The sequence below is a fragment of the Rhipicephalus microplus genome, chromosome 6 (assembly GCF_043290135.1).
Source record: "Rhipicephalus microplus isolate Deutch F79 chromosome 6, USDA_Rmic, whole genome shotgun sequence".
Classification (NCBI taxonomy): domain Eukaryota; kingdom Metazoa; phylum Arthropoda; class Arachnida; order Ixodida; family Ixodidae; genus Rhipicephalus; species Rhipicephalus microplus.
In genome coordinates, this window is record NC_134705.1 from 111,633,507 (window position 1) to 111,659,292 (window position 25,786).

The 25,786-nt window shown below is 45.9% G+C and overlaps 1 protein-coding gene across 1 annotated transcript in view; it reads right to left on the reverse strand.

Annotated features, from left to right (window-relative positions):
* Window positions 1–154: 154 nt before the first annotated feature.
* LOC142764880 (uncharacterized) overlaps window positions 155–25,786 on the reverse strand; it is a 29,583-nt gene continuing 3,951 nt past the window's right edge. Inside the window, exons 3-7 of the mRNA XM_075865424.1 lie at window positions 24,833–24,928; window positions 21,291–21,341; window positions 5,865–5,927; window positions 2,245–2,304; window positions 155–196 (exon numbers count right to left, since the gene is read on the reverse strand). Of these exons, the coding sequence (XP_075721539.1) occupies window positions 2,272–2,304; window positions 5,865–5,927; window positions 21,291–21,341; window positions 24,833–24,928 (243 nt within the window). The 3' untranslated portion in view covers window positions 155–196; window positions 2,245–2,271. The remainder of the gene's footprint in view (window positions 197–2,244; window positions 2,305–5,864; window positions 5,928–21,290; window positions 21,342–24,832; window positions 24,929–25,786) is intronic.

Here is a 25,786-nt window from a genome sequence, read left to right on the forward strand (position 1 = left end):
AGTGACCATCGCTCTCTGAAGTTGTTGCACATGGGTCTATATATGTAGAAATATGAATCGGCATTGGAGCGCAAACAAAGTATCCCACCAAAATAGATTTGTTTTCACAATTCCTTTATTCCTTCTGGTGTCACCGACGTTACCAAGCCTCCCTGTCGCAAGTGCCTCCGTTTCGAATCTGCCGATGCAGTGACCCCTGAAATGGGAAATTGTTGTCAACTGCTGCAACATAGCTTAGAGTACGAAATACAGCATGAGAATCACCCGAACTTGAAAAAGAAAATGCGATGTGTTAAAGATGTACTGACACAAAAATTTTGGCCTCGCGTTTTTCTGATGTATTGCGTTGCCGGAGGCCTGTTAGTTATGACACGACACATCATTTGCTGCAGCATGCGACAGATAATAAATTACAGACCCCTCATTATCAATCAGTATCTGTTTCGGTTTGTGAGAGTTCCAAAAACTGGGTGCAACTGTCGCCATCTAGCGTGTGCAGCTCTTGATCACGTCAGGACACAGAACTGTGACGCCTTTCCGCATGGTCCTGTTACGCCTGCGAGTCCACACCGAACGTCCATGCCTCTGCAAAGGCAATCTGTGTCAACGCCAGCCGTCGAACCCACCTGACGCGATCAACTCAACGACGCCATCAAGCGGCGGCGCCGGTCTGTCACGCAACGCACCGGGAGCTCCCTCAGCCCACGAGCCCGTTGAAGCAATCGGCGTTAATCGTCGCACCGTTTCCTCCCTATCATGAGAATGTATGGCCCTAACTTTGCACCACCCCCCATCGCCGTCCTGCTACCCTACCCCGGGTGCACGCCTACGGCCTGTGCTGGCGTATGCTGTCGTGCAGGCTTGGCGTAACGCTGTCAAAACCGCATACAGCATAGTAAAGTGTAGCGTACTGGGCGTGCACTCGTGCTAAGGAGAAGTCTTCTTCCTCTCGTTCTTCGAGCGCCCTGACGATGATATTAGGCAGATTTAGTTGCGCGTCCGTAGCACGCGTGAGGACGCAGCCTGGCAGCCATTCACTATGGAAGGCTGCTTCCGTACGACTGCTACGGACGCGCAGCTAAGTCTGTCGATTAAGTACGGAGGACTTAAGGGATTTGGGCTGCTGTCGCCGTTTGGCGTAACACAGACCAAACTATACGCAGAAAAATAGAAATTAGGAGAGGAAGCAAGCGAGAAACAAAGGGAGAGAGAGAAAATGAAAGAATTGGAATAAAGATAGAAATAGACGCAGAAAAACTGTCAGATAAAAAAGACGGAGAACACTCAAGAGAAACAAAGAAGCCTGTCCAGCTCCGCAGGCCAGTGGCAGATCCAGAAGGGGGGGGGGGCGCTAGCGCCGATCGGTTCTCCCTCGAAAGCCTGCCTCAGCAACCACCTTCCTCTCTTCAGTGCTTGTCATCTACCTCCTATTACCAATTATAACGATTGAGTGGACCACTGTGAGCACACGCACATTACTAGTATTTGTGCTATGAAGATGATTTCGTGCTAATAAAATCAAAAACGTTAGCACCCACCCTCTAGTGTTACTTTTAGTGACACCCCCTCCCCACCCACGCCCAAAGAAAATATCGCTGTATCAGGCTTGCCGACATTAGGGCTAAGTGGCCTTAATTTTTCTTCTTCAGGGAACGGGGTCTCAGTTGCTGCTTTATTATTCTGCTCTGTAGATAAACTACATCGCTGAACAAGAGCGGATGAATATTCTTTATGAGTAACAGATCTGCCCTGCATGCCCCGGAAATGATTCCAACTAATGCAAAAGAAGCTTACAATAAGTGATCGACTTCTGCGGCAAGGAATCTTGTTTCCTGCATTATATACGCTCTGGCAAAGACCATCGTTGGTTTGCTGGTTGTTTTTTAAAGTACTAGCGCCACCCACCGCATGGTATTGGCCATAAAATTGACAGTACCTTATTTTAAAGATGAAATGGTTTTACCAGCCGAATACTTTAGATATCAATGTTTGTTTAGAAAAAAAATGTTCAACGATTTCGAGTACTTCGTACTCAGCTATGGGAGAGCACGGAGCCGTCCCGCTAAAATATGTAAACGTTGTTTTAGAAAAGGGGGTTAACAATTTAGAGTAATTAGTGCTCTACTATGGGAGAGCTGAAAGCCACCCTGTAGACCTCCACTAACGGCTCCTAAATGTTGAAAAGTGAACACAACACATCGGTAAACTTGCACTAAAGAAAGGATAACGAAAGGACCATCGTACCTTCCTTTGATCTCTTCGTCCTTGGTTTCAGTGTTGGGTGGCATTTTGCACGACGCACGCCTGTAAAAAGCATGCAGTATTTTGTAACAAACGCGTTAGAACATTACACTTGGAAAGCTTACGGTATATTTATTCATTTATCTATTTATTTATTTAAGTACCTTACAGAGGCATTACATAAAAAATAGGGGGGGGGGACGCAAATTGGGATCAAGCTTCCACAAACGCATGATTCCAAAAGATTGAAACACCGTTGTATTCATCAACTTCGTGCAACAAAGGTAATAAGGGAAATGTTATTGCACGAGGATATTGTCTTGAGGCGCACCGTAGTCGAAGGCTCCGGCTCCGGATATCCCAGGGACGTGCCTCAGACATTTCGCTTCCATTGAAAATGCGACCGTATCCGCCGAGATGCAACCCGCGAACTACGGACCAGCAGCCGGTTACCGTGATCATTTTAACACCGAGGCGAACAAGGAAAATACCCTATAGGAGAGCTGATTCATTACTGGAAGTAACAAGGCCCTGCCGCGGTGCTCTATTAGCCGGCTGCTGACTCGCAGTTCGAGCGTTTGATCCCGGCAGATACGGTCGTATTTAGGGCGGAGGCAAAATGGTGGAGACACGGGTACCGTGCAATGTCAGGGCTCGTCAAAGAACATCGCATGGTCGCGATTTTCGGAGCGCTCCACTACGGCGTCTATCATGATCATACCGTGGTTTCGGAACGCCAAAGTGACCAAAATTCATATTGATTTGCAAAGAACAAGTGCCCTGTTTGTGTGTGCATTCTCAAGCAGTTTTTTTCATCTTTTACAAGGAAAAAACTTTTTTTCCGTACATGTCTCTTTTGGGGAAAAGTGAAACACAACAGACAACACGCTTAATACAGAGTTTAGTGCTTGATTGTCAGCTTAGGTTGACCCACCTAATTGGTTGTTCCCAAGTTGACAGCTTGTAAAATACCGCGCACGCGCGAGCAGCTATATTTTCTACCCGAATAGATTATTCTACAAACTGATACGAACCATTTGTTCCATTCTCACAAGTGAACTTGTGCTCACGGAACCCTAAAATGTGGTGTGATGTTCCTCTAGTATGTTTTGGTGTACCGGCGCACCGGCGCTGAAGTGTGATGAACGCGTTTAGAGCGAGAAAAAAAAAACTGGTAGATCCCCGTACAGTGGGGATCGATAATATGGGAAGCCAGAATGAGAAAGGTTGATATGTCACTTCAAAATCAGCACGACGTTGCGAGGTGGAAGTAAATAAGGCTGTACATGACTTCCCTGTTATGATTATCATGTTTTAATGTGTCGTTTACCTTTGTCGTCTATTCACGTTACGTGATAGAAAATTTAGTATGTGTGGAGCTAGCGAAACGGCTGTGAGCACGCTATCAGCGTGGTTTGTTTTCATGCTCTTGCATGACACGCGTCTCACTATTGTCACGTTTGCACCAGCCATATATTTCGTCATCCATTGACGTCACGTAAAACTCAATTTGGAATATTTGGAGCCAGCAAAACGGCCGCGAACGCCACATGAAAAACTCAATACACTCCAATGTAGCGTTGAAGCCCACGCACGCTGGGCACAGCGACGCTACGTTAGCAAAACGGGAGCACTCTATAGTCTAACGCCAGGCGCGAGCAGCGTCCCTCGGCGAGGCCCGATGGCAACCCACGCAAAATGCGACATGCTGAATTTCGCGCTAATGAATTACCCAGACAACACTGCGTCTCCCTCTTTTCGTGACGGAGGGACGCCGGACGCGCTGTAACGCGCATACGTCAAAGCAACGCTGAGCGGCTTGCGCCTGCGAGTATATGGCAGGACTGGCGCCTGGCATGGCAACGCCGGCGTGACCCAACGAAATGAACGCCGGTTAGCACGCACACCGCGTCACGTCGAAATGTTTTTGCGCCTAGAGTGTGGCATGTAATCATGTTGTTACATGACATGCACATCATTTTAGATGCGGAGAATCTTATACTCGCGCCTTGTAGTGCGCCGTCCGCGCCGTCCGCACCGCTTCTCGAACATTCGACAGCTGACGCGCGCGCATGCGCCGTCGCGCCGTCGCCCACTCTTCCACCATCTGTGCATCCCTTCCTCCTCTACACACCGCGCGCGCTTCACTCCTCCACCATCTGTGCACCCTTCCTCCTCTACACACCGCGTTCGACATCTACAATTCTCCTGATTCTCCAGTGGACGCGCATGTGGCGTCGCGCTTCGAGAACATTCAACAGCTGACAGTGCATGCGCCGTTGTGCTGTATATATACTCAAGGTCGGCGCTCACTCGCTAAGTTGCCGCTCGTCGGTTGGTTTGTACGGCGCGTCGACGTCCAAGGTCACGGTGAAATGAATTCCAACGAATCCCCAAACGCAATGATCGACGTCCCTTCGACCAGCGCCGCCCTTTCGCATACGTGTGTACGTGTTCACTCATTTAACACCCCCTCCTACAACCACGTTAACCAATTTAGCCATCGACCCAAAAAAGTCGCAATTTAACACCCCATTTCACAACCACGTTAACCAATTTAGCCATCGACCCAAGTAAGTCGCACTTTAACACCCCGTTAACCAATTATATGGTCCGCATCCTCCTCAGTGTTCCCCCGAGGGAAGCTGCGGGCAATTTTTTTTATTATGTTTGCACCAGTATAATACCTTCGGCATTCATTCACGTCGCGTTATATCAAATTTGCCATAAGAGAAGCTAGCGGAACGGCTGCCAATGCACCATGAGCACGGCATGCAGGCATGTTGTTACATGACATGGCATCTCATGATTATCATGTTTGCATCAGTCACATACCTCAGTCATCCATTCACCTACTGTAATACCAAATTTGGTATATGTGACACTGTAGCGAAACAGCCGCGAGCGCGTCATGAGTGTGGCACGTAGGGATGTTGTTACATGACACGCATGTCGTGATCATCATGTTAGGGTCTGTCACTTGGGTTCGCCATGCAATCATGTCACACCATACCAGTTTTTCACCATGCCATGTAAAGGAAGCCACCATAAGAGCTGCAGGACCATGAAATGTAAATTATGACATTCATGCATACATGTCATGATTTTCATGTTATGACTATAGTCGAATATGTTCTTCATACAGTCATGTTATGTCATACCAAGTTTGGTATCGATACCAATATCGAAACGGCCAGGAGAGCTAAAAGCCGTAGGCGGATAGATAGATAGATAGATAGATAGATAGATAGATAGATAGATAGATAGATAGATAGATAGATAGATAGATAGATAGATAGATAGATAGATAGATAGATAGATAGATAGATAGATAGATAGATAGATAGATAGATAGATAGATAGATAGATAGATAGATACGCTCAAAGTCACTGAAGTTCGCTAAGAAATGCTTCGCATTAAAAAAGAAATCAGGGAGCGAGATGTTCCACGTGAAAAACATTTTCGCAAGAATGCCAGCTTACAGGCACATAGAAAGTGTGCGCTAGGGGGCGCTCACAGTGTCAACAGTGCGACAATTGGCCCTAGTGGTGAATTCGATGCGCATCCCACAGTGTTTGTACTATTTGGAGGTTTATCCTTGTTAAATATAGGAGCAGCTTACCCTCATTGCGCGGGCAAACCGTTCAACCTGTTCCCTCGAGCTGATGCCAATTACACCGATATTCTGAAATGAAGAAAAAGAAAAGGTATTCAGAGATGCGACAGACATAAATGTTATGACAATTAGTTGGCAATAAAACAGAGGCGATAATTAAAATTGCAGCGTTAGCTCTCTGTGGGGGTATAGTTAGATAGTTCGTACAGCCTTAGTTGTAATTGCATAAAGTAAGCAACACTTGACAAATTTATTGAGGCATACACAGCTAATACTTGAAGGCCCGATTTTCTTTTGCTCATTGCAAGAAATTAATTCTCACAATACGGGATGCCCATGATCACGGCAGTCTAAAACAAAATATGGAAGAATCTGTGCTTAAGCTGTTCGATCGAAGAAATTAGTGATTGAAACAACTTATGTAATATAAGTTGTAATAATAATAATGATATTATTATTATTATTATTATTATTATTATTATTATTATTATTATTATTATTATTATTATTATTATTATTATTATTATTATTATTATTATTATTATTATTATTATTATTATTATTATCTCTATTTCATGATTCAATACTTAAAAATTAGTTCCATAATGTGGAGCAGGGCCAAATAGCCGTAACAGAAATTTTCAGGGCAGAATCATAACAGAGCTCTACCTTTTCACAGTGAAATAAGCTGCCTCGGCGAATAGACGTAACAGCGTGAGCGCTTATGTAATTTCTTAGTTCACCCGCAACTTCTCACTTTCTTGAGTCTAGCAGGTTGGCCGCATATTAGGGGCGAAGCATTTTAGGGTCTTGGTTTGTCAGCGCGTCATGTCGCCGTCGTGACGGTACATCACGAACGGGATTGCGCCACAAAATTAGGGCGAATCACGTGATTCGCCTCCGGCTTGGATTATATGTAGATTATAAATTAAAGGTTATAAATTATTAAAGGTTATATGTAGATTATAAATTAAAGTGGCCTAAAACAATTCGATTGGCTGAAAAACGACGTCAGAATCTCTGAGAAAAATTCACCAAGAAGCTGAAGTTTCTAGTCTAAAACCATAGACACAAACGCGGACATTCGCGGTGAACTACCATATTTTAAATGTTTCCAGTAGAGTGACATAGCAGTAACAACGATGGGGCAAATTTTATACTGTTTCGTTGAGGAAGTGTCCCCTGACCTGTGTCACACGGGCGCGCAAAAAGTCTTTTAAGTAAGCGGTCTGTTACGAAGTTGAAAGACTTTTAACAAAGAGGGGTTTGCGGCGCAGACACACGGCAGGAACGATCTCCTTTTAGTGTTTTCGTTCGAAGACGCTAGCGAAAGCGTGGCGCTAGCAGTTAAAAGAGAAGCAATGAAAATTGAACGATGTATCACGATGTACAAATTAAAGACTTGTTGCACTGCTCGTTTCTTCAAATAAATTGAAGAATAAGAGATGAAGAAACACCAACGTGAATGTTTTTTGCACTAGATAAGGAAGCTTTCCCATAACTAGCGACGTGCACAAGTCCGTCTGGCACCACTGTGTTTTTTTTATTTACCGTATTTGTTTTTCGCTGCTCTCGACACGTTATGGGCGACCGTGCGGGAGAAAAAGCGAGGATCGCAAGCCTCACGGCCTGCCTTCTCGCTCTGGAAAGCGAGGCAGACGCTGCAAAAGCCGCCAAGGAGAGGATAAAGCAGCGCAAAACCGAGCGTCACCACGTTATATTGCCGACGCGTTGTAGCTGCTTACGAGAGTAGAAAAGAAATAACCATTAAAAGAGTTTATTACACCTTCTGCAGGATATGAAATTTGTTTTTACAAAGAGGTTTGGTCACAGAAAAATAAGCATTTGCTCTTTTTTTCCCACCACTCGAAAATTGCTGGCGCCCACTGGTTTCGAGGCTATACTCATTCGGAGCCGTAAAAGAGATCGACGAACGCCGCCTACGAAAAAGACCGCTTCTGAAAAGGAGTTCGCTCTGTGCCGTGTGTCTGCTGTCAGGAACTCCTTTTCGGAAAAAGACTGCTTACTTAAAAGACTTTTAAGTGCCCGTGTGACAGGGGTATAAATCGTTAACCTCTTATTCCAAACACACAAGGTGATAACGCCGCCTGGATAGCGGCGGCAGTTGCGTAAAGTTTGGAAATATATATATATATATATATGACAACTGAAAACGTTTTTAATATCTTATGCACTCAAATAGCTTTTTTGGAACAAATAATAACTAAGACTATTGTTTGTATAATTTATAGTTGCGTGTAAAACGAAATTGTTCCTAAAGCACCAGAACGTTTGATATGGCGGCTGGCTGTTCGCACAGCAGACGACACCGTCGTCGTCTGCTTCTGCGTCATGGCTGTCCTTTGCTCGTCGGAGCAGCTCCCTGTCTCAAGTTATCTCGTTTGCATATAGTACAACGCAGCAAACTACTTACTAGAAGCTCACAAGTATGTTGCATGCTAACTTTAGTAAGTGAGCGATGCCGCATACAGGCCGAGCGAAACGACAACGCTGATCAAACATACTTGCAGCAATAAATTCTTTTATTTCAAGTCAATCGATGTTTACATGAAATAGAGGCCACTTAAGTAACGTTTTACCATGTACAGCGGTGAACAATGTGCATGCATCAGATAGCGGGTGCGTGCGTACTACGCATAGCCCCAACGCAGATGCCCGGAGCACAGAAGCTGTCCAGCGCTCACTGATATATCCATCGTACTCCACGAAAACTTCACTGCAGTAAGCAAAGGTGTACCGCTATCGCTCCTACACTACTGTAGCTGAAGATGCCGTAAAACCTCGTTGACAGTATTCGGAAAACTTTCTGTAAATAATATCACCGTATCCGCCTGCCTTTCACGAGCAGTGCGGCCCGACTGAGTTTGGGTTCCCCCTGCCATGGAGCTTATGTGGGTCGCTTTTCAATCTTTCTCGCGTTCGCACTATTTGTGCTTATAAATGCTTAAAATTAATTGTGAAGCAGCTTTATGCGTAATATTTCCATGTAATAAATGCATTGTATTGTGGACATTGTAATGTTTTGTACTCTGTTGCTTCTGTTATATTTTGTGTTTTCTTTTTTCGCCTCCCTTACACAATGTCTCTACGGGAACCTGTAAGGTAACGTGAATAAATAAATAAGTCGTACAAATAAAATTGTCAAAAAAATGGCTTAGATGGCGTTGCGTTTGCCGTCGCCGGCGGTGCGCTGTCGTCGTTTCGATGGTATAGCGATGCCTCACAGCGCGGACGCGAAGCTGGCAACATGCCACGGGCCTAACGCTGCTTATTTACGCATGCTGTCAAAGTGATAGCATAGAGTAACATATAAAATTACAAGGGCGGTCACTCGGGCCCCAGCCGTAAGATGGCAGCACATCCCTCATTGCTTCAAGGAAGCACGCATACTAGTTATTCACTACAGTACCTTTTCTAGTGCATTATACGTCTACGTGTTTTTGTGTAAGTGATAGTGGCCCGAATCCGTCTTTATGACCTGCGATTGTGCGGTGCAATAACTACGGTTGGGATCAAGCATGAATCGGACGCGAGAAGAGTGCACATGGCGCCGACGCGACGGCAACGTTGTCACGCTCCGTGTTCATGGGAATTTGCGGCAATGAAGAAGTACGGGCAGCAGCAGGGATATGCCATAACGTGCCTGGCGTGCGTCGTGGTCTTCGCTTGTTTCAGCTGCCTCTCAGCTTGGCTGCTGGTAGGTACGAATGCCATCGATACTATGTTAAGTGCGTATTGCATTTGTCGTTCAAGCCTTAACCTAACATTTCTGGCATTGTGCTGTTCGGCGCAAAGATCTTTTTTTTTGTACTCTTCGCGTGATGTTTTCGTGGATTGCTTCACACGAAACAAAAAACCTGTCAGGAATGCTTCGCAGCACGTTTGCGAGAAAATTCTTTCTCGGCTCAAGAAATTGAGTGGCCGCTTGCGTTGTTAGGTTTTCGTTGAGCTGCTACATGTATTAGAATTAGCTGCATGAGTGAGATTTTGTGAAGAGAGAGAGAGAGAAACGAGAAAAAAAGGAAGGCTGGGAGGTTAACCAGATGCTAGTATCCGGTATGCTACTTTACACTGGGGTTGGGGAATACGGGGTTGAAAGAGAAAGAGAAAGTTAAAAAATAAATAAGAAAAAAAACACCGAAACACACGCACACACAAAATCAGTCCACTCAGAGGCTTTCCGACAGGCCAGTAGTTCGTAAGAAGCCCAGTAGCGCTTGCACGGCTTTCTTCTGTGACGATGAGTCATGACGATGGCGCAGTATACTTTCTTCTGACAGCGGGTGTTCATCTAACCTGTTTAGTTTATTAGAAATGTGTTGTCTTTCCAGGTTGTATTTCGGGCAGTCACACAGGATATGTCGAATTGTTTCTTCATCTCCACAGTGTGCACAGTCGGCGGTGTCGGCCTTACCTATGCGGAACGCGTACGCACGCGTGAACACGACTCCCAACCATAGTCTGCACAGAGCAGTAGCGTCGCCTCGTCGAATTTTTGTTGGAAGCTGCATGCTTAACGTTGGAGCAATGGATCGTAATCTTGCATGCGTAAAGAGAGCTCATTCCAAAGAGCCATGGAGCGTTGGCGAGCAAGAATGCGGAGCCTCCTAGCAGTGTCCGTCCTTGAGAGAGGTATTGACTGGTCGTTGTCTTCTGTATGGGCTGAACGGGCAGCTTGATCAGCTCGTTCGTTACCGATAATTCCACAGTGGCTGAGCAACCGCTGAAATATAACCTGGTGCCCTTTTTCTGTTATATGGTGTAGAAATTCCGCTGTTTCAAATACCAACTGCTCGTGTGGGCCATGGCGTAGATTTGACAGAAGTGATTGCAGTGCCGCCTTGCAGTCGCAGAAAATCGTCCACCGTTGCGTGCTTCGGTCGTTAATGAAACGCAGCGCAGCACGAAGCGCTGCAAGCTCTGCTGCCGTTGTTGTGGTTGCATGAGCTGTCCTGAATTTGATGGTTGTGGCGTGCGTTGGAATAACGACCGCCGCTGTTGAGCTGTTAGGCAGGACGGAGCCGTCGGTGTAGACGTGGGTGCAGTCTTGGTACTTCTCGTACAGCAGAAGTAAGGCGAGCTGCTTGAGGGCTGGTATTGAGAAATCTCATTGTCCGCCACCACGTGACTTCTGTATGGACTTCCCGTTCACCATTCAGGAGCTCAAAGCAGCACTCGCTTCATGCAAACGGACCTCCGCACCAGGACCTGACGGAATCTCCTACAGAGCCCTGTGTCATCTTGGTGAGCGCGCGAGAATAGCTCTACTTCAGCTATATAATGATTGTTGGCTAGAGGGCACTGTACCCTTAGGTTAGAAAACAAGTCGTCTAGTACCATTACTAAGACCTGGCAAATCACCATTGGAACTCTCCTCCTATCGCCCGATCGCATTCGCTAGTTGCGTGGGTAAAGTGATGGAGAGAATGATTCTCGGCCGACTCGAGTGGTACTTGGAGTATCATGAGATCTACCCAAACGCCATGGCTGGCTCTCGACGTGATCGATCATTGATCGATAGCGTCATCGACCTAATCACGTACGTTGAATACAAGAAAGACCATAAGCGTCTTTGCGCCTCTCTGTTCCTTGACGTCAAAGGAGCCTATGATAACGTTACACATGAAGCCGTCCTAACCGCACTAGAAGAGATTGGAGTTGGTGGCCGAATGTTTAAGTGGATACGCGGTTCTCTCCAAATGCGATCCTATTTTAGGAATACAGAGACCGGGAACACGTCTACACATTACAGTTGTCGTGGCGTTCCTCAGGGTGGTGTACTGAGCCCCGTGCTATTCAATATAGCGCTAATCGCTCTCCATACGCACCTACCAAACAATATTTATCTTTCAACATACTCTGATGACATCTGCATCTGCACATCTGCGGTAACTCGCCTGCAGCTACGAGCGAGAACACAGAGAGCTGCTACTGCAACTGCTTTGTATCTACGCAATCGAGGCCTGCAAATTTCCTCCGGAAAGTGCGCTCTTCTGGCATTTACGCGCAAACCACGTCAAATTACAGAGTGTCAATTAATGGTCAAAATATAACATATCGTTGATCTCACAAATTTCTTGGTGTGTCACACAGGTCCCGTTAATTAGGGAGGCAATCGGCGGGCTAATTCCAAGGGCCGACGTATCCGCCCCCCGAACCGCACCACGAAAGCGTGGATAATTTAGAAGTGGTCCTTTTTGGCGCGCCAGCGGACGCCGGCTGTGGCACAAAGAACAAGTCAGAGCCGAGAGTTGATAAACAAAACAGAATTATACTCTCAATAATGGCAGATCAAAAACAATACACAAGTATGCACACTCCACAATAGTTGAATACAATATGTCACCCACCAAACAACGTACTACACAGTACAATCAGCCACACTCGAAACAACGGACACAGACAACAATACGCACTACAATGCAGTCGCATGCATTGAACAACCAAGACACTTAAAGACTAAAGAGATAGAAAACCTAGTCAGTCCAAAGTTCTTGGAAAAAAAGTCTAGATGATACTCTTCCGAGGATCACTCACTCAAAGTCCAGCGTTGTTGTCGTTCCGCTGCCCCCGAAGTTTCTCTTCCAGGAAACCTCCCGTCTTCAATAGGCCACTCTCCAAGCTTCAAACTTCTTCTTCGCTGGAAACACGTCGGCTTCACACACGCAGCTGTTGCCACGCATCTTCGCTCGATAGCGGTAAACACACACTCTTGCCTGTAGCTCGATTCGTCACTCCTCAGGTGGAAATCATCTTCTTCTACTGTTTTGTCTCTATGGACAAAACCTTCGCCGACTACACGGTGGAATCCCTACGCGCTCTGGCGCTAACTTCCGTCTTCTCCTGTCTTCTCCTGCTTTGTCCCTACGGACACAACCTTCGCCGATTACACGGCGGAATCCCTACGCGCTCTCGCTAACTTCCGTCTTCTCCTGCTCTCTCGTCTCGGCCGCTCGATTAAATACCTTCCGCGCGAGATTCCAGAAGGTTCTCGTCATTTGGTCGGCGCGATACGCAGCGAAGGCTGGGGAGAGGGCGAGACGGTTCGAATGCCCTCCGCGTCGGATGACTCAACTCGTCTTGACCACGCCTCTTTTCTTCTAGAAATTTCGAGTGCTTGCTTGGCCGCCGATGTGGGGTGAGGAGGTTCGCCGGCGAAGCCACGCTTCCGAGGGGAGAGCGCGCGCCCGGGGAGCCTTGGATGCTTGTATTCTTTTTTTCTTTTGACCTCGCGGCGTCTCTCCCGCGCGTTATCGCAAGAATTTGGCGGCGCGCCCATTTTTAGCGCTCGTTCTGTGACATGGTGTCATAGTCGACAGAGACATATCATGGAGCCCTCATGTGTCGTATTTGAAAAAGCGATTGACAGGCATATGCCATCTTTTCAAGTTTCTCGCTGGAAAGACTTGGGGAATGCAGCCTAACTCTATGTTACGACTGTACAGGGTGCTTTTCCTTGTCTTTTTACGATACAGTCTGCCTGCATTATGAAACGCCAGCAAAACAAGTCGACGCATGAAACAAAGCGTTCAGGCACAGGCACTTCGAATATGTCTAAGTCTGCCTCAGGGTGCCTCAACAATGGCGACTATACCTATAGCCAAAGACCACCTCGTGCAGACCCATATTGAAATTGAAGCTTTGAGGACACGCATCAGGCATGTGGGCTGGACTCCCCATCACCACCTAGCCTCTCTACTAGTAGATAGACCTCATACTTCCTTTTGTCGAACAATAACTACACATGGTGACTCCCTAACAACTGGTTTTACGCCCGCGGCGAGACCTTCAATTCCTCCATGGTGCCTAAAACAGTCAGTCATCAACCTGACAATACGAGGCATCTAGAAAAAAACGAGATTTTGTGAAAAGTGAAGCTATGCTCAGAATTGTTGTCTGTGCCATTCGCATATAGCTTGAAGCGCCAACGAGCGCAATAAGAGAGAAGTGGTGAATCTAGAAAAATGTTTGCTAGCTCAAGCTAGGACGCAACTTTGAGTAAACAATCCTGCCTCGCTAACGGCTTGCATGACACTTCAGAAACTCGCTTTGTTTTTGCTGCAGCCACTTCTTGTGGTTGTTTTTTCGCGAAAGAGCGATGTAAAGTGTGCAGGAGAAAATTAGTGCGAAGGTGGGATGTAAAATGTAGCCAACATTGTTCTTCAATTTTTCTCAGTTCAGGGTGGAGTCAAGTGCTGAGGTGACTACTGCCGCGTCGCGTTGTGCACTGTATGTGTAGTTGTATGCGTTAATTGTCATTTTATTCTGCTGCAGTTATTGTTATATTTTTGTCTATATGTTCTTTTCTTGTGTGTAATTTAAAATCATGATATGGCAGCTATATTTTCTTGTCTCGCAGCCGAATGAACGCATCTTTGGGCCTGCGTTTATCACATGAAAGAATATCACATGAAAATAAAAGTTTTCTCTCCTTTATTGATTCTCATGTTTTATTAGAATTGTGTGCATATGCACACATTGGCATTGCGTGCTTGTTGCTCTAGCGGTGCAGCTTACACGAAGCTCATCAACGCATGAAAACGACGCGCTAAAAAATGGCCTCAGAGATTAGCACACACGTAGAAGTGGTGGGAGGCTGTATAATGATCCTAGTCACTACAAAATGGCCTTCTAGGCAGTTTTTTTTTCGTGGTGTGCCATCTTTGAGGCTGCAAAGTTTCACCACACCCGTTTGGTGCGCTGCGAACCCAAATCGGCTGTAGTGGCCAGGGGAAGTGTCCTCTCTTGGCCTTTTACATTAATCTATGGTGATAGTGTAACTGGACGTCGCAACACGCGTGCTGATGCAACCCGATCCCGCTTCTTGCTATGAGCGGAACATGCATCTTCACAACGCAACAATAGATACCTCTAGAAAAAATAACTGAAGGGAACGAAGTGAGCTTATGTGGTTGGCAAAATGAAAAGTCAATCATCACTTGCAAGCAAATTAAATAATGACAAAGTTCTCTAAATCAGCAAAGAGTAAAGATCACGCTTTCTGAAAGACCCGTGCACACTTCATGTATGTTTCGCCCCTTCTCATGTTTCACGTTAGTTGGGCCCGCTTCCTGTATGGGTCTGCAGAAGGCCTACAGTAGTGTTAAATAAATAAATAAATAGTTGAGCTAAAACACCCTTTCCTGTATGTCCCTTCCCGTCTAGACGAAGTGCATCACTCCACCATCTCTGTGTGTCATGCCGTGGTCGTCTCAGACTTTTCTAGGCTCACATTGGGGAGGCTTCTAGTACGCTGCCATCTTGACGATCGTGTAGCTAGGATAGAACTGTAGCGAGAGAGGAAGACGGAACAGCGGCTAACGTGGTCGTGTCGTTCTCTCGCCACTTTATTATCCAAGGCGATTGCCGAAGCGGAGCGGCGGCGGCTGCCACGTCCAAACCGCCAGGCACGTGAGCTCGATCTCCACAGCTCGCGCCTCGAGCTGTCGCATGAGCTGCACGAGAGGCGCAGCGCCGTGGCTAGAAAAATGACGATGATGATGACGCTACAGATTACTCCCCCCCCCCCCCGCAGAAATGAAGCCGGAATAAAAATAATGAGAGCGTATATACTAGCGAGTTAGGTTCGCGAAACGAAACGGGGTCCATGAGCAGTCCAGGTCGTCAACGGGAAGGGACAATCGGCAACCAGTGGGTTTCTGGCGGGCGACACTGGGAGAAACGCAGCGGGAAAAGATGGCAGCGCCGGGTCGCTGTGGCCAAAAGCACGAGCGTCCCACGATGACTTGGCGGGATCACTCGAGAGTGCACCCGGTGCTTCGAGAATCCGTATCTGACAAAGGTACACACAGGCGGAGCCGTGGGAGGGCGCCGGAGAGGCCGAGCCGGGGATGGTGGCGAGATGGTGCTATGCATTGAAACGGAACCAGGACGACCGAGTACTGAAACATAAAGGAAGCGGCGGCGTCTCCATCAGCACACATGGCGCCGACATGGCTGTTGACAAGGAGCAGTGGGCTGGTAGTTCTGGCCCGGACGTAGCCATCGATGGATCACTGACCTGAGCGTTGCAGTGGGGCTGACATGCCGGCGCGGGTGACCGAGTCGACGGGCGTGGAAACGCCGTGAACGAAATAGCGCACGGAAGTCACTGCAGGCAGTTAGGTCCACTGAGACCGGTCTGCCGATGTTCCGCGCAAAAGTGGTAGTTGTCTGGGTCATGATGAGGGTCATGTCTGAATTCAAGGTAGATTGTTGCGTTGTGGTGTCACCCTTCCAAGACTCCGGAGGTTGGCCATGGGATCCGGAAGGCATGGGCTCTACCGGAGACTTGGCTGGCGCACCCGTGCTCGTCGGGGAAACCTGGTGGATATCAGCCTGTGTGGTTGTTATGGATTGTGCTGGCTGTTCTGCCATTAGCAAATCTGTCATCTGGTCCTTGGTCATTGTAGCAGCATCTCGGAAGTTCGGCTCTAGCATGTCGCGGCTAACAACTTCAGCTGCGGGAGACGTCAAGGTAGATGGTAGTGGCTGCTTGCAGGATGCGCAGATTGCCTTGGTTGATGGAAGATCTTGTTCATTGGATAATGTCGACTGTGGAAGCTCCGGGATCGGGTGCCGAATAATGGGTGAAAATATCTCGTGCAAAGACTCCGAGGCACGCGGCAATGTAGCCGTCGTGGAGCCTGGGGTCGCTGAGGTGTCACGTGCCGTTGATGTCACGGAAAATTGTGCATGTGGCAGGCACTAGCGGTGAACCTTTGTACGTGAGCGCCAACGAAACGCCGCTCTCGGTGGTGTATTCAGTGGAAGTGCGAGCGTCTTCTACCTCATCGTTGTGGTCTGGTGCAGGATTCAATGTTCCTTGACCGGATCTGAGGCAGAGGGAGTCGTAGCCGGAGTGGTGAGGTCGTGGTCATTAGAGGGTTGCCTGCCGGTTGGTAGCACACGTTGCGACGCAGTGACAGCCCCAAAGTCGCGGGACTCTGGAAGCGGTCGGTACGGGAGGCCGTAGCAGGTGAGCATCGCAGTGCAGAGGGCGTCATATGGCCGCGGGCTCGTGATCGATGTGGTAGCAAGATGGCGAAACTCGACCGGCACGAGAGGCGCAGCGGGGTGGCCAGAAAAATGGCGATGATGATGAATGGCGATGATGATGACGCTACAGAACCACCAACGCGGCCATCTCACCGGGGTTTCATCAGGACGAAGAGCCCCCTTCTACTGCGTCTACGCATTGGCTGCTCCTGGACTGGGGTCCGGAGTCACTGACCTGGTAGAGCCTTGTCCCCTGCGTGCACTGTGCGAGGCAGAAGAAACCTGTTGTGTGTTTTCCCAGCGCTTCACGCACAAGCCGTCTTGTTCACCACACTCCGTCGCCAGGGTCTGGCCGCAGCTACACAGAGGGACCTCCTCTTCCCCGCACGGCACCGCACCCCGGTATTCAAGGTGTTTCTTAGTTACTTTGGGTACCCTGGACAGGACAACCGGCTACAGAAGCCCCCGGCCGCGCCCTCGGCCATGGATGCCATTTCTCTTCTTATTCTCCACATCTCCTAATGCCCTCTCACCATTCACCTGCAGGTGCTGAGCAGTGCTCCTAAGATCCCTGTTGTTTCGTCTAGGGACCTTATTACAAACTAGCGCTGGAGAGGTTGTGTCCTTTCCTTTCCTCAACCTCTACCCCTTCTCCTCCTCCTCTTGCGTAGACGCACACTGCGTGTAGCAGGTATGCCGATGCGCGTTTCTTAGTTTCTTGCAGCCCACTCGTGTTCTTCTGAGACGCCGACTGCGTATGGCAGTTACATGGTTGATTGATATGTAAGGTTTAACGTCCAGAAACCGCCATATGATTATGAGAGACGCCGCAGTGGAGGGCTCCAGAAATTTCGACTACCTTGAGATTTTTAACGTGCACCCAAATCTGAGCACACGGGCCTACAACACTTCCGCCTCCATCGGAAATGCAGCCGCCGGGGCCGGGATTTGATCCCGCGACCTGCGGGTCAGCAGCCGAGTACCTTAGCCACTAGACTGCCACGGCTGGGCAGGCAGTTACATCGATGAGCGTTCGTTGTTTTAGGGGCGAAGATCTTTAAGGCGTGGGTCTACATCCTCTGATTTATGTAGTAGTAGTAACTAGCCACGTCAAGTTTCTTGGAGTATTCACAAGATGGTGGTACACTCTTAGAAAAAAGGTGATAGTACTTGCTAACTTTGGGGTAGTAATGGTTTGTCACATATCTAACAACCCTGGTAGTAAGTGCTGTTAGTAACGGTGAGGGAGGTAATAGTTACTACCTTTGCTGTTACTACCAGCATGTAGTAACTCTGTTACTACCCTAGCCGTTACCACCCATGGGTAGTAACTTTTTAAGGTTTCAAGAAAAAAGTTGTAACCGAAACTACCTTGTTCATTAGTTTGGCATATTATTTCAGCACTGCTAATGTTGGTTAGTCAATGTCTCATTACAAGACCACTTCGGGTAATGAAGCGTGGCGTGCCATGAACGCGAAGAATACATAGACCTGCCATTGTCAGATAGGAAGGAAACGCGGCACCGAGGGCGCTTGGTCTCAGGCGTCTCAGATAACTCATCAACCCATCAAACCCATCATCATCCATACGACTGTCCCGGCATGTCTTCCCCCCCCCCCAGGGTCGTGTGAGGGGGGAGTTTTTGTTTCGGGCAGAAGGCCATACCCTGGAAAGGGGGCTGCCGCTCGGCGCCAGGCGCCAAACAGACGCGGCCAGCCTCCCGGCGTACAAGCTAGGTATACCCACAATAGGGGCTACACTGCGGTGCGGTAATTCATTCACGACACACAAAGTGGACGTACCCTGGCAAGGTATGTCCGCTTTATGTGTCGCGCGCGCGCTGCGACAGGCCGTAACCCAAGCGAGCGCCGTGGTCACGGCCTGTCTCCTGACCGCGAGGGCCCAGTGAGACAGAATCTGCCCCTTTGGGACTACGGGACTGCTGTTTGGTGCATAAGCGAATGCCGCTGCGCGAAAACCCGACGTACCCTCGTGAACCAGCACGGCTAAAAGCCGGCTTAGCCCTTCACGAGGAAGGGAGCCACCCTTCGCCTCGACGAGTAGAGTCGCCGAGCTCGCAAAAGGGGCCAACACGGACCTGGCGGGTAAAGCCCGACAAGGCAACAAGATCACAGTAGCAGTCCTGTAGTCCCCAAGGGGCAGATTGTGTCTCACTGGACCCTCGCGGTCAGGAGACAGGCCGTGACCGCAGCGCGCGCTTGTTGCCTGTCGGGCCGTGACCGCAGCCCGCGCTGCGGTCACGGCCCGACAAGGCAACAAGATCACAGTAGCGCATCCGAAAACTATGCGCAAGAAAGCACTTGTGTTTCAGGATGAATTATAACAAATTTGAACCTATAACGTTATATTATGATACCCGGTTACGTGTGTTTATACTTATATACTTACGTGTGTTTATACTTTAGCCTTACTTATAAAAATTATATGTTATACTTATTTATTATAAAATGGCCACAAAAAGGCATTATGTATTGTGGCCAAAACAAGGTACTGAACTCATTCTCAGTGGATTTGAGTGCTTTACGCGGCTAATAAATCAGCGTTTAAAGGTAATAATCGTTTTTGTGTGTCGGACGTACCAAAACAATCATAATATTTAGAGACACGCCACAGTGGATTAATTGTGACCTTCCTCGAGGCTAATTGTGACCGTCTGGTTATTGATCCGCCGGTCTTGTTAATATGTGCTGTTTTTACTAAGCTTGTTCTTATAGTCTATTACAAAGCGTGTAGCACTTGCGTATGTTTCGTTAACTTGTACTTCTGCGTTTCGACAATACCAGAATGACGTTTACATATCTCGGTCACGTAATTTAAAACAAAATGTATTTTCTGGATCTATGGATATATCTTCGCGTCATTTTTTCGTTCAATGATAATAATTCGAGACAATTCCTCTCATATGTTATCAAAATCGGAATCACACACTATTTTGGATCAGGTAGTCAACAACCGAGTAGTAAAAAGATAGTAACGGGGCAAGGAGGGTAGTAACGGCTGCCGTTATTACCTCTTTCATTCCAGTTACTATCTGTTTACTAACGTAGGTAGTAACCAGGTCCCAAAAAGTTAATAACGGTTGAAGCTAGTAACTGTTTACTAACGTAGGTAGTAAACAGGTAGCGAAAGCGCAGTAATGGTTCAAGGAAAGTAGTAGCCGCTGTAGTTACTATCTATTTGCTTGCAGTTGCTACCTTTTTACTAACTCTTTTTAAGAGTGTACTTGTAGTTGATGAAAAGATGTTATAAAACTAGATGGCGGTACATCCGTAGTTGCTTCTGTCCGTCCATCCGTCCATGCTTCTGCCTGTCTTTCCACCCGTCCATGCATCCGAACATGCTTCAGTCTGTCCATCCATGAGTCCATCCGGGCATTCATTTGTCTGTCTGTCCGTCCGTGCCTCCGTCCATCCATGCATCCGCCCGTCCGTGAGTCTTTGCTTCTGTCTGTTCATCCATGCTTCTATCCATTCGTCTGTTAGCTTTGCCCCACTCATCATCATCATGAAAATGCTATAATTTTTTAACCAAGTGCTAAATGTGAGTTCCAGCGGGACAACCTTTTTTTCTACCAGGTGGTTGCTGACTGACTTACAAAATGTATTATTACAATCAGAATCATTGGATTTCAGAAAGTTAAAGCCGTCATTAGTCATCATTAGAATATTTACTCGTGAAACAGCGCTTGCGCTGCTAAGATGTCCAGTTTAGAGCTTCTGATATAATAATTCTGAAATTTCTGTATTACACTGCCAGCTACCTATACAAAAACAACCTTCAGTTTTGACAATACTTATGGTACAAAAGAACCGCTAGTTTTGATTAATCAAAAGATGTGTAGTATTTTCTGTATTATTAGGCAAAAGTGTTTTTGGCTCAAAGCACATCTTCAATTTTCTAAAAATCAAATTCTGTAAGTAGCGAGAACATGCAATTTGTGACGTTTTCTTACCATACTTTTTTAATGGCGTATTTAGTGATAATAAAAGTTGCATGTAACATTGAATAGAAAGTTTCATTGCTTAGAACGTATTTACAGTTTCGAAAAAAAGGTTTTTTTTTATGTATGTAACTCAAATTTCTGTGTATTATATAGTTTTGGAGATTGCCCAGCGTAGCGCTACGCGCTGTTTATTTCATAGAGACATCTGAGGTACGTAGTGATATGTGAGACAGCGGTTGGCAGAAAATGTGAGCGCTTATAAAAAGGATGGCTGCAGTAAGGAGTGAAAATAACCGAAGCCGTGTGCTCGCCATATATATTTCACCATTTTCAGTCTATGCTAAGGATGTGTTTTTCGGTAGTTATAGAGCAGAAGATAGTAATCGACGCTTGTTTCGCATGACATAACATAAATAATGCAAATGATACGTTTGGAAGGGTACAGCACCTCTTTTATGGCAGTATCTCTGTCCCACAGGCATAACCACACTGACAAGAACTGTAAAAAAAAAAGAAATAAGTGAGAATATTTTATTATATTTAAGTGATATTGCAACAATCAAATATGTTACCTAACCCTTTCTGCAAGGAAAAGCTTTGTTCTTGTTTTGTAATTCTACGTTGTAATTCTTTCTTCTACAGTGATTCTGAAACGTAAGGTATAATTGATATTTGCATACAATCGCCGGCAAGGGACCCTCTACGGTGAAAAATATAAGGACAAATTTTAAAGGGCTGGAAGAGGCTTCCTCAGTGGCGGATCTGGACTCAAGATGGCGGCGGAGGAGCCACTCATAACTGTTTTTAATCAAATATCTTATTGAACTACAACGTATTTACTGTTTTCATTGAACAGGGGGTAATCATCAAGTGAAATTTCACGTGTTATGACAAGGAAAAACCACGTTCTCCTAATGTTTCAACAACTTCTGACAATTAAGTATTCCACCCTGAGGCACCACAATAGCAATAAATCGCGTGTATATCTGAAGGCTCTGAGAAGTTGAGTTCTAAAGAACCATTGCTGCAGTGTTCCATATCGTAGAACCGATTGAGAAAAAAAAAGTGGTAGGGAGAGACGAATGCTAGCTCGGCCAATGGCGCATATTGCAAGTCTCCCAAAAAGCTGAAGGGGCACTTGTACAACACTTTACACTACTTTTTTTTGTTTCGCACAACAGTTTCCTCTGCCACTTTTGTGTTGCTATGTGTGTTACAGGCATGCGTGGGTTAATAAAGCGCCCCACCTGATTGAACATACGTGAATGCATTATGTAACAAACGAAAAACATTAGGAACGCCGATTATCAAGCAATCGTTTCCCAACGTTCCCGCAGCATCGATGCACTGATTCTCAAAACTCGAAAATCAGGAAACGAGAGTACTGCGGTGCTTACTTATCACTGAAAAGATGACTCAGCTTTTATTTTACGCTGACCAATGTATCCACCTCGCAGTGGCATTTCTACCGAGTATTCGTGTTGAGTATTCGTTCATATAGACAAAAGCATTACTTTACGCTTCAAATCCACTTTAAACCAGATAACCCTTACTTTTCATCTCGGAGGAAAGAAGTGGAAGTTTTAGGGGCTTGTTTTTGTTTGTTCGACACAACATTAAAGAGAGCTAACTGACAATGACGCGAAGAGAAGTTAGGGAGTGTTATTAAAAGTAATTGCAATGTAAATATTCAAAAAGAAAAAAAAAGACGAAAGGATAACTTGCCGTGGGCAGGGATCTAGCCTGCAACCTTCGAATAACGCGTCCTATACTCTACCAAGTCAGCTACCCTGGCAGCTATCCCCCCGTCAACGTTATGGAGTATGTATGTAAACGAACTTGCATCTGTCAGCGCCGCCAGTAGCCGAAGTGTGTGGAGTTTCTAACTAAATATACCGAGGCATGACAGGCCCAAAGTACAGCATCACGAAGGTCATCTGACAAAACAGGCCTGAGTTCATACCTATTTGCAGGAGGACGGGATATCTTAGTCGAGTAGGTATCCGCATCTCTGAGCAGAATGCAGTTTTCCACCGCGTCCATACACGAAAGGCGCTTTTTGTACATCAAAAGTTTTTTATTGGGATGTTTTATTCTATATATTTAATATTAATCAATACACTAATACAATGCAAAGAAAACATATAGGGCGTATAATACATAAGGATGTCCCAAAGTAAACACTGTCAGGGGGACCTCCTGTTAGAACAAGTATAAATAAGTTAAAACAAAAAGTGACAACTAAGAAACTATTTAAAAATAACAGACTATCACATATGTAAATACTTGTCAATGGTTATATGTACATACATAGTTAGCATACCCACATACATAAATACAAATAAGTCAATACGCATATCAATGCACAAATACGATTAGAGGATGCATGCGGTTAGTAGAAAGAGTTTTAGAAGACGCCAGAAATAATGCAATGAAGGGCTTGATTTAATAATGAATGCACGTGAATTCCAGGATGAAATTGTCGAAAACAACGCTGCTATTCTATTGTAGTTAGTGTTTACCTTTGGAAGCAGAAGGTTACTATTTTCAGAAAATTATCTTATATTACTATTGTGAATATGTGTTAGGGGAAGTATGTCAGTGGGAATGTCACCGGTTCTACTTGTGAATAATAAAACACCAAGTTTGTGTTGAAAAGTGGAGGTAGTAGGTGGAATCTGCAGTGTCTCCCCACGACCAAAGGCGGTGTTTTAGGTTTCATGATCAGGAAAACGGGCTTTTTTGTTCGTGCTGAATGACTGAAATTTTGGCAAATTTTCTGACCAGATTTAAAAAGAGTTTCAATGTTACGACTTAATTCTCAAAACAAAAATGTGGTTGTGAATCTTCTTTCGATATTTGTTTCATTTCTATGCTACCTATCTAGGTATTAGCCTAACGAGAACCAGGTATTTATTTGTTGCAGTCGATATACCAGCACCTGTCATCTTTTCAGATAATCAAACTGGAAAGAAGCGCGACCAACCAACATTCGTATTTACCTTGCTAGAAACAATAACTTGCTAAATCAGTCTTCGTTTCAAACGATGTAAAACAGTACTTGTAGAGTACTTAGTTCCAATCATCACTTGTATTTGCAACATGTTTGTTTTTTCTTAGAGTTTAAGAAGCGGCCAACAAAAATGAACGACCATGCGGGCGCAATGCAACGTTCTCTTAGTGTTAAGAGCACTATACTAGCTCATTTCTTTATTTGTTAAAGTGTTTTTAATACTAATACTTAGTGACACCAACAGTGGTGCACGATGGGGTGTCGTTCTACACCAGTAACGCTAATTTCGGGAGTGTATCAGACAATCGCCACGAATAAAATTACAAGGTTCTACTCAGAAGAACCACCACATATTTACGAACGAACGCCTTACTGGACTGTTTTTTTTCTGAATTGCTTTTTTTTGCTCGAGAAGAACTTTGAATAAACGGCACCATCAATGAATCACGACCGTCATTAGAATTATACTGTATTCTACTGTAATGTCCAACTCTGTGGTGGCTTAAGGTCTCCCTTCATTCGAGAAGTCCTTATATAGAGAGTAATAAAATCTTGTGAGCGCGTGCGTGCGCGCGCGCGCGCTTGTGTGTGTGTGTGTGTGTGTGTGTGTGTGTGTGTGTGTGTGTGTGTGTGTGTGTGTGTGTGTGTGTGTGTGTGTGTGTGTGTGTGTGTTTGCGCCAGTGTGCGTGCGTGTGTGCGCGCGTGTCAGAACTACGCGCACTGAATAGACGAGCAAATGCTAAATACTTGGTGGCCTCTCCCCCAGCCGATATAAAGCTGAAAATAGATCGATTACAGATATTGCAGTTTAGTTCCTTTCACCCCTCTCATACAGACCGTATTCCATATTCTTATTCTGCTCCGGTCAGACGTATATTCCCTCTCACTGCATGTAATTGATGTTTCACTGTGCGAGTTTGCAAAATTTATGTACGTCTCAGCGTGACAACATACATTGCGCGCATTGTTGAACTTACCAAATTGGAATCGAAGCAGTTGTTGTTCAAGCCATACACACTGTTAAAACAACCCCCATCTGTAGCATCTCTCCTTCCTCTCCAAAGCATGGCGCCCTAAAGAAGGAGGAGTACGAGTTGGACAAAACAAATATGGCTTTTTTTTTTAGATTCATAACAATAACACTTACAAGCACACTGGTTTGGGCTAGTTGGTTAAGATTAGTGGTTAAGGGCTGCACAGATAAGGAACAAGTGGATCTGGTCTTCAGATTTGGAATTGAAAGCCTACGACGAAAAGCATACTTAAACCGAACGCTTGTAGTGACGCAATGTTTGAAATGGCCTTCGTTATACAATCGTGTTGAGGCAGACAGCAGGAACATTTTTTTAAGCGATGTAATTATATGCCATTCGCCGCACTCGTACAGTTGACACTAAAAAAGTACCTATTGACTCTTAATGTATACATGGGAGGATCGCACGTGTAGCACTCTATTAAGAGAGTCACAGAGACTCTCTCTTGAAAAGCCGTGCGTCCAACGGCTATCTTAAAATCAGTCGATGTGACTCCAAAGAGAGTCGTACATCCCAAACTATCTTAAGAGTGTCAACGTGCCTATCTAAGAGAGTGCAACACTGACTCTGACTTGTATGAAACAAGAGTCAAAGACTCATGACCCATCTATCCCGATGTCACAATTGCATTTGCCTTCTCTGCTTCCCATTGAAAATTACGTCTGGTACAAAGAACGTCTGTTTGTTTGTGGCCTCTCAACACTGGCACATACCCACTCTGGGGGATGGACCCGGAAAAATTGTAGCCAATATATGATAACTACACAATGATTGGCATCCCATTACTAAAATGTACAAAAAAGAAAAGAAGAATTATAACTATTTTTAAATAAATTATTAAGAATAATAAAATAATTTTATAATCTAAAAGTAGATAAGTGCTGATACCAAATCGAA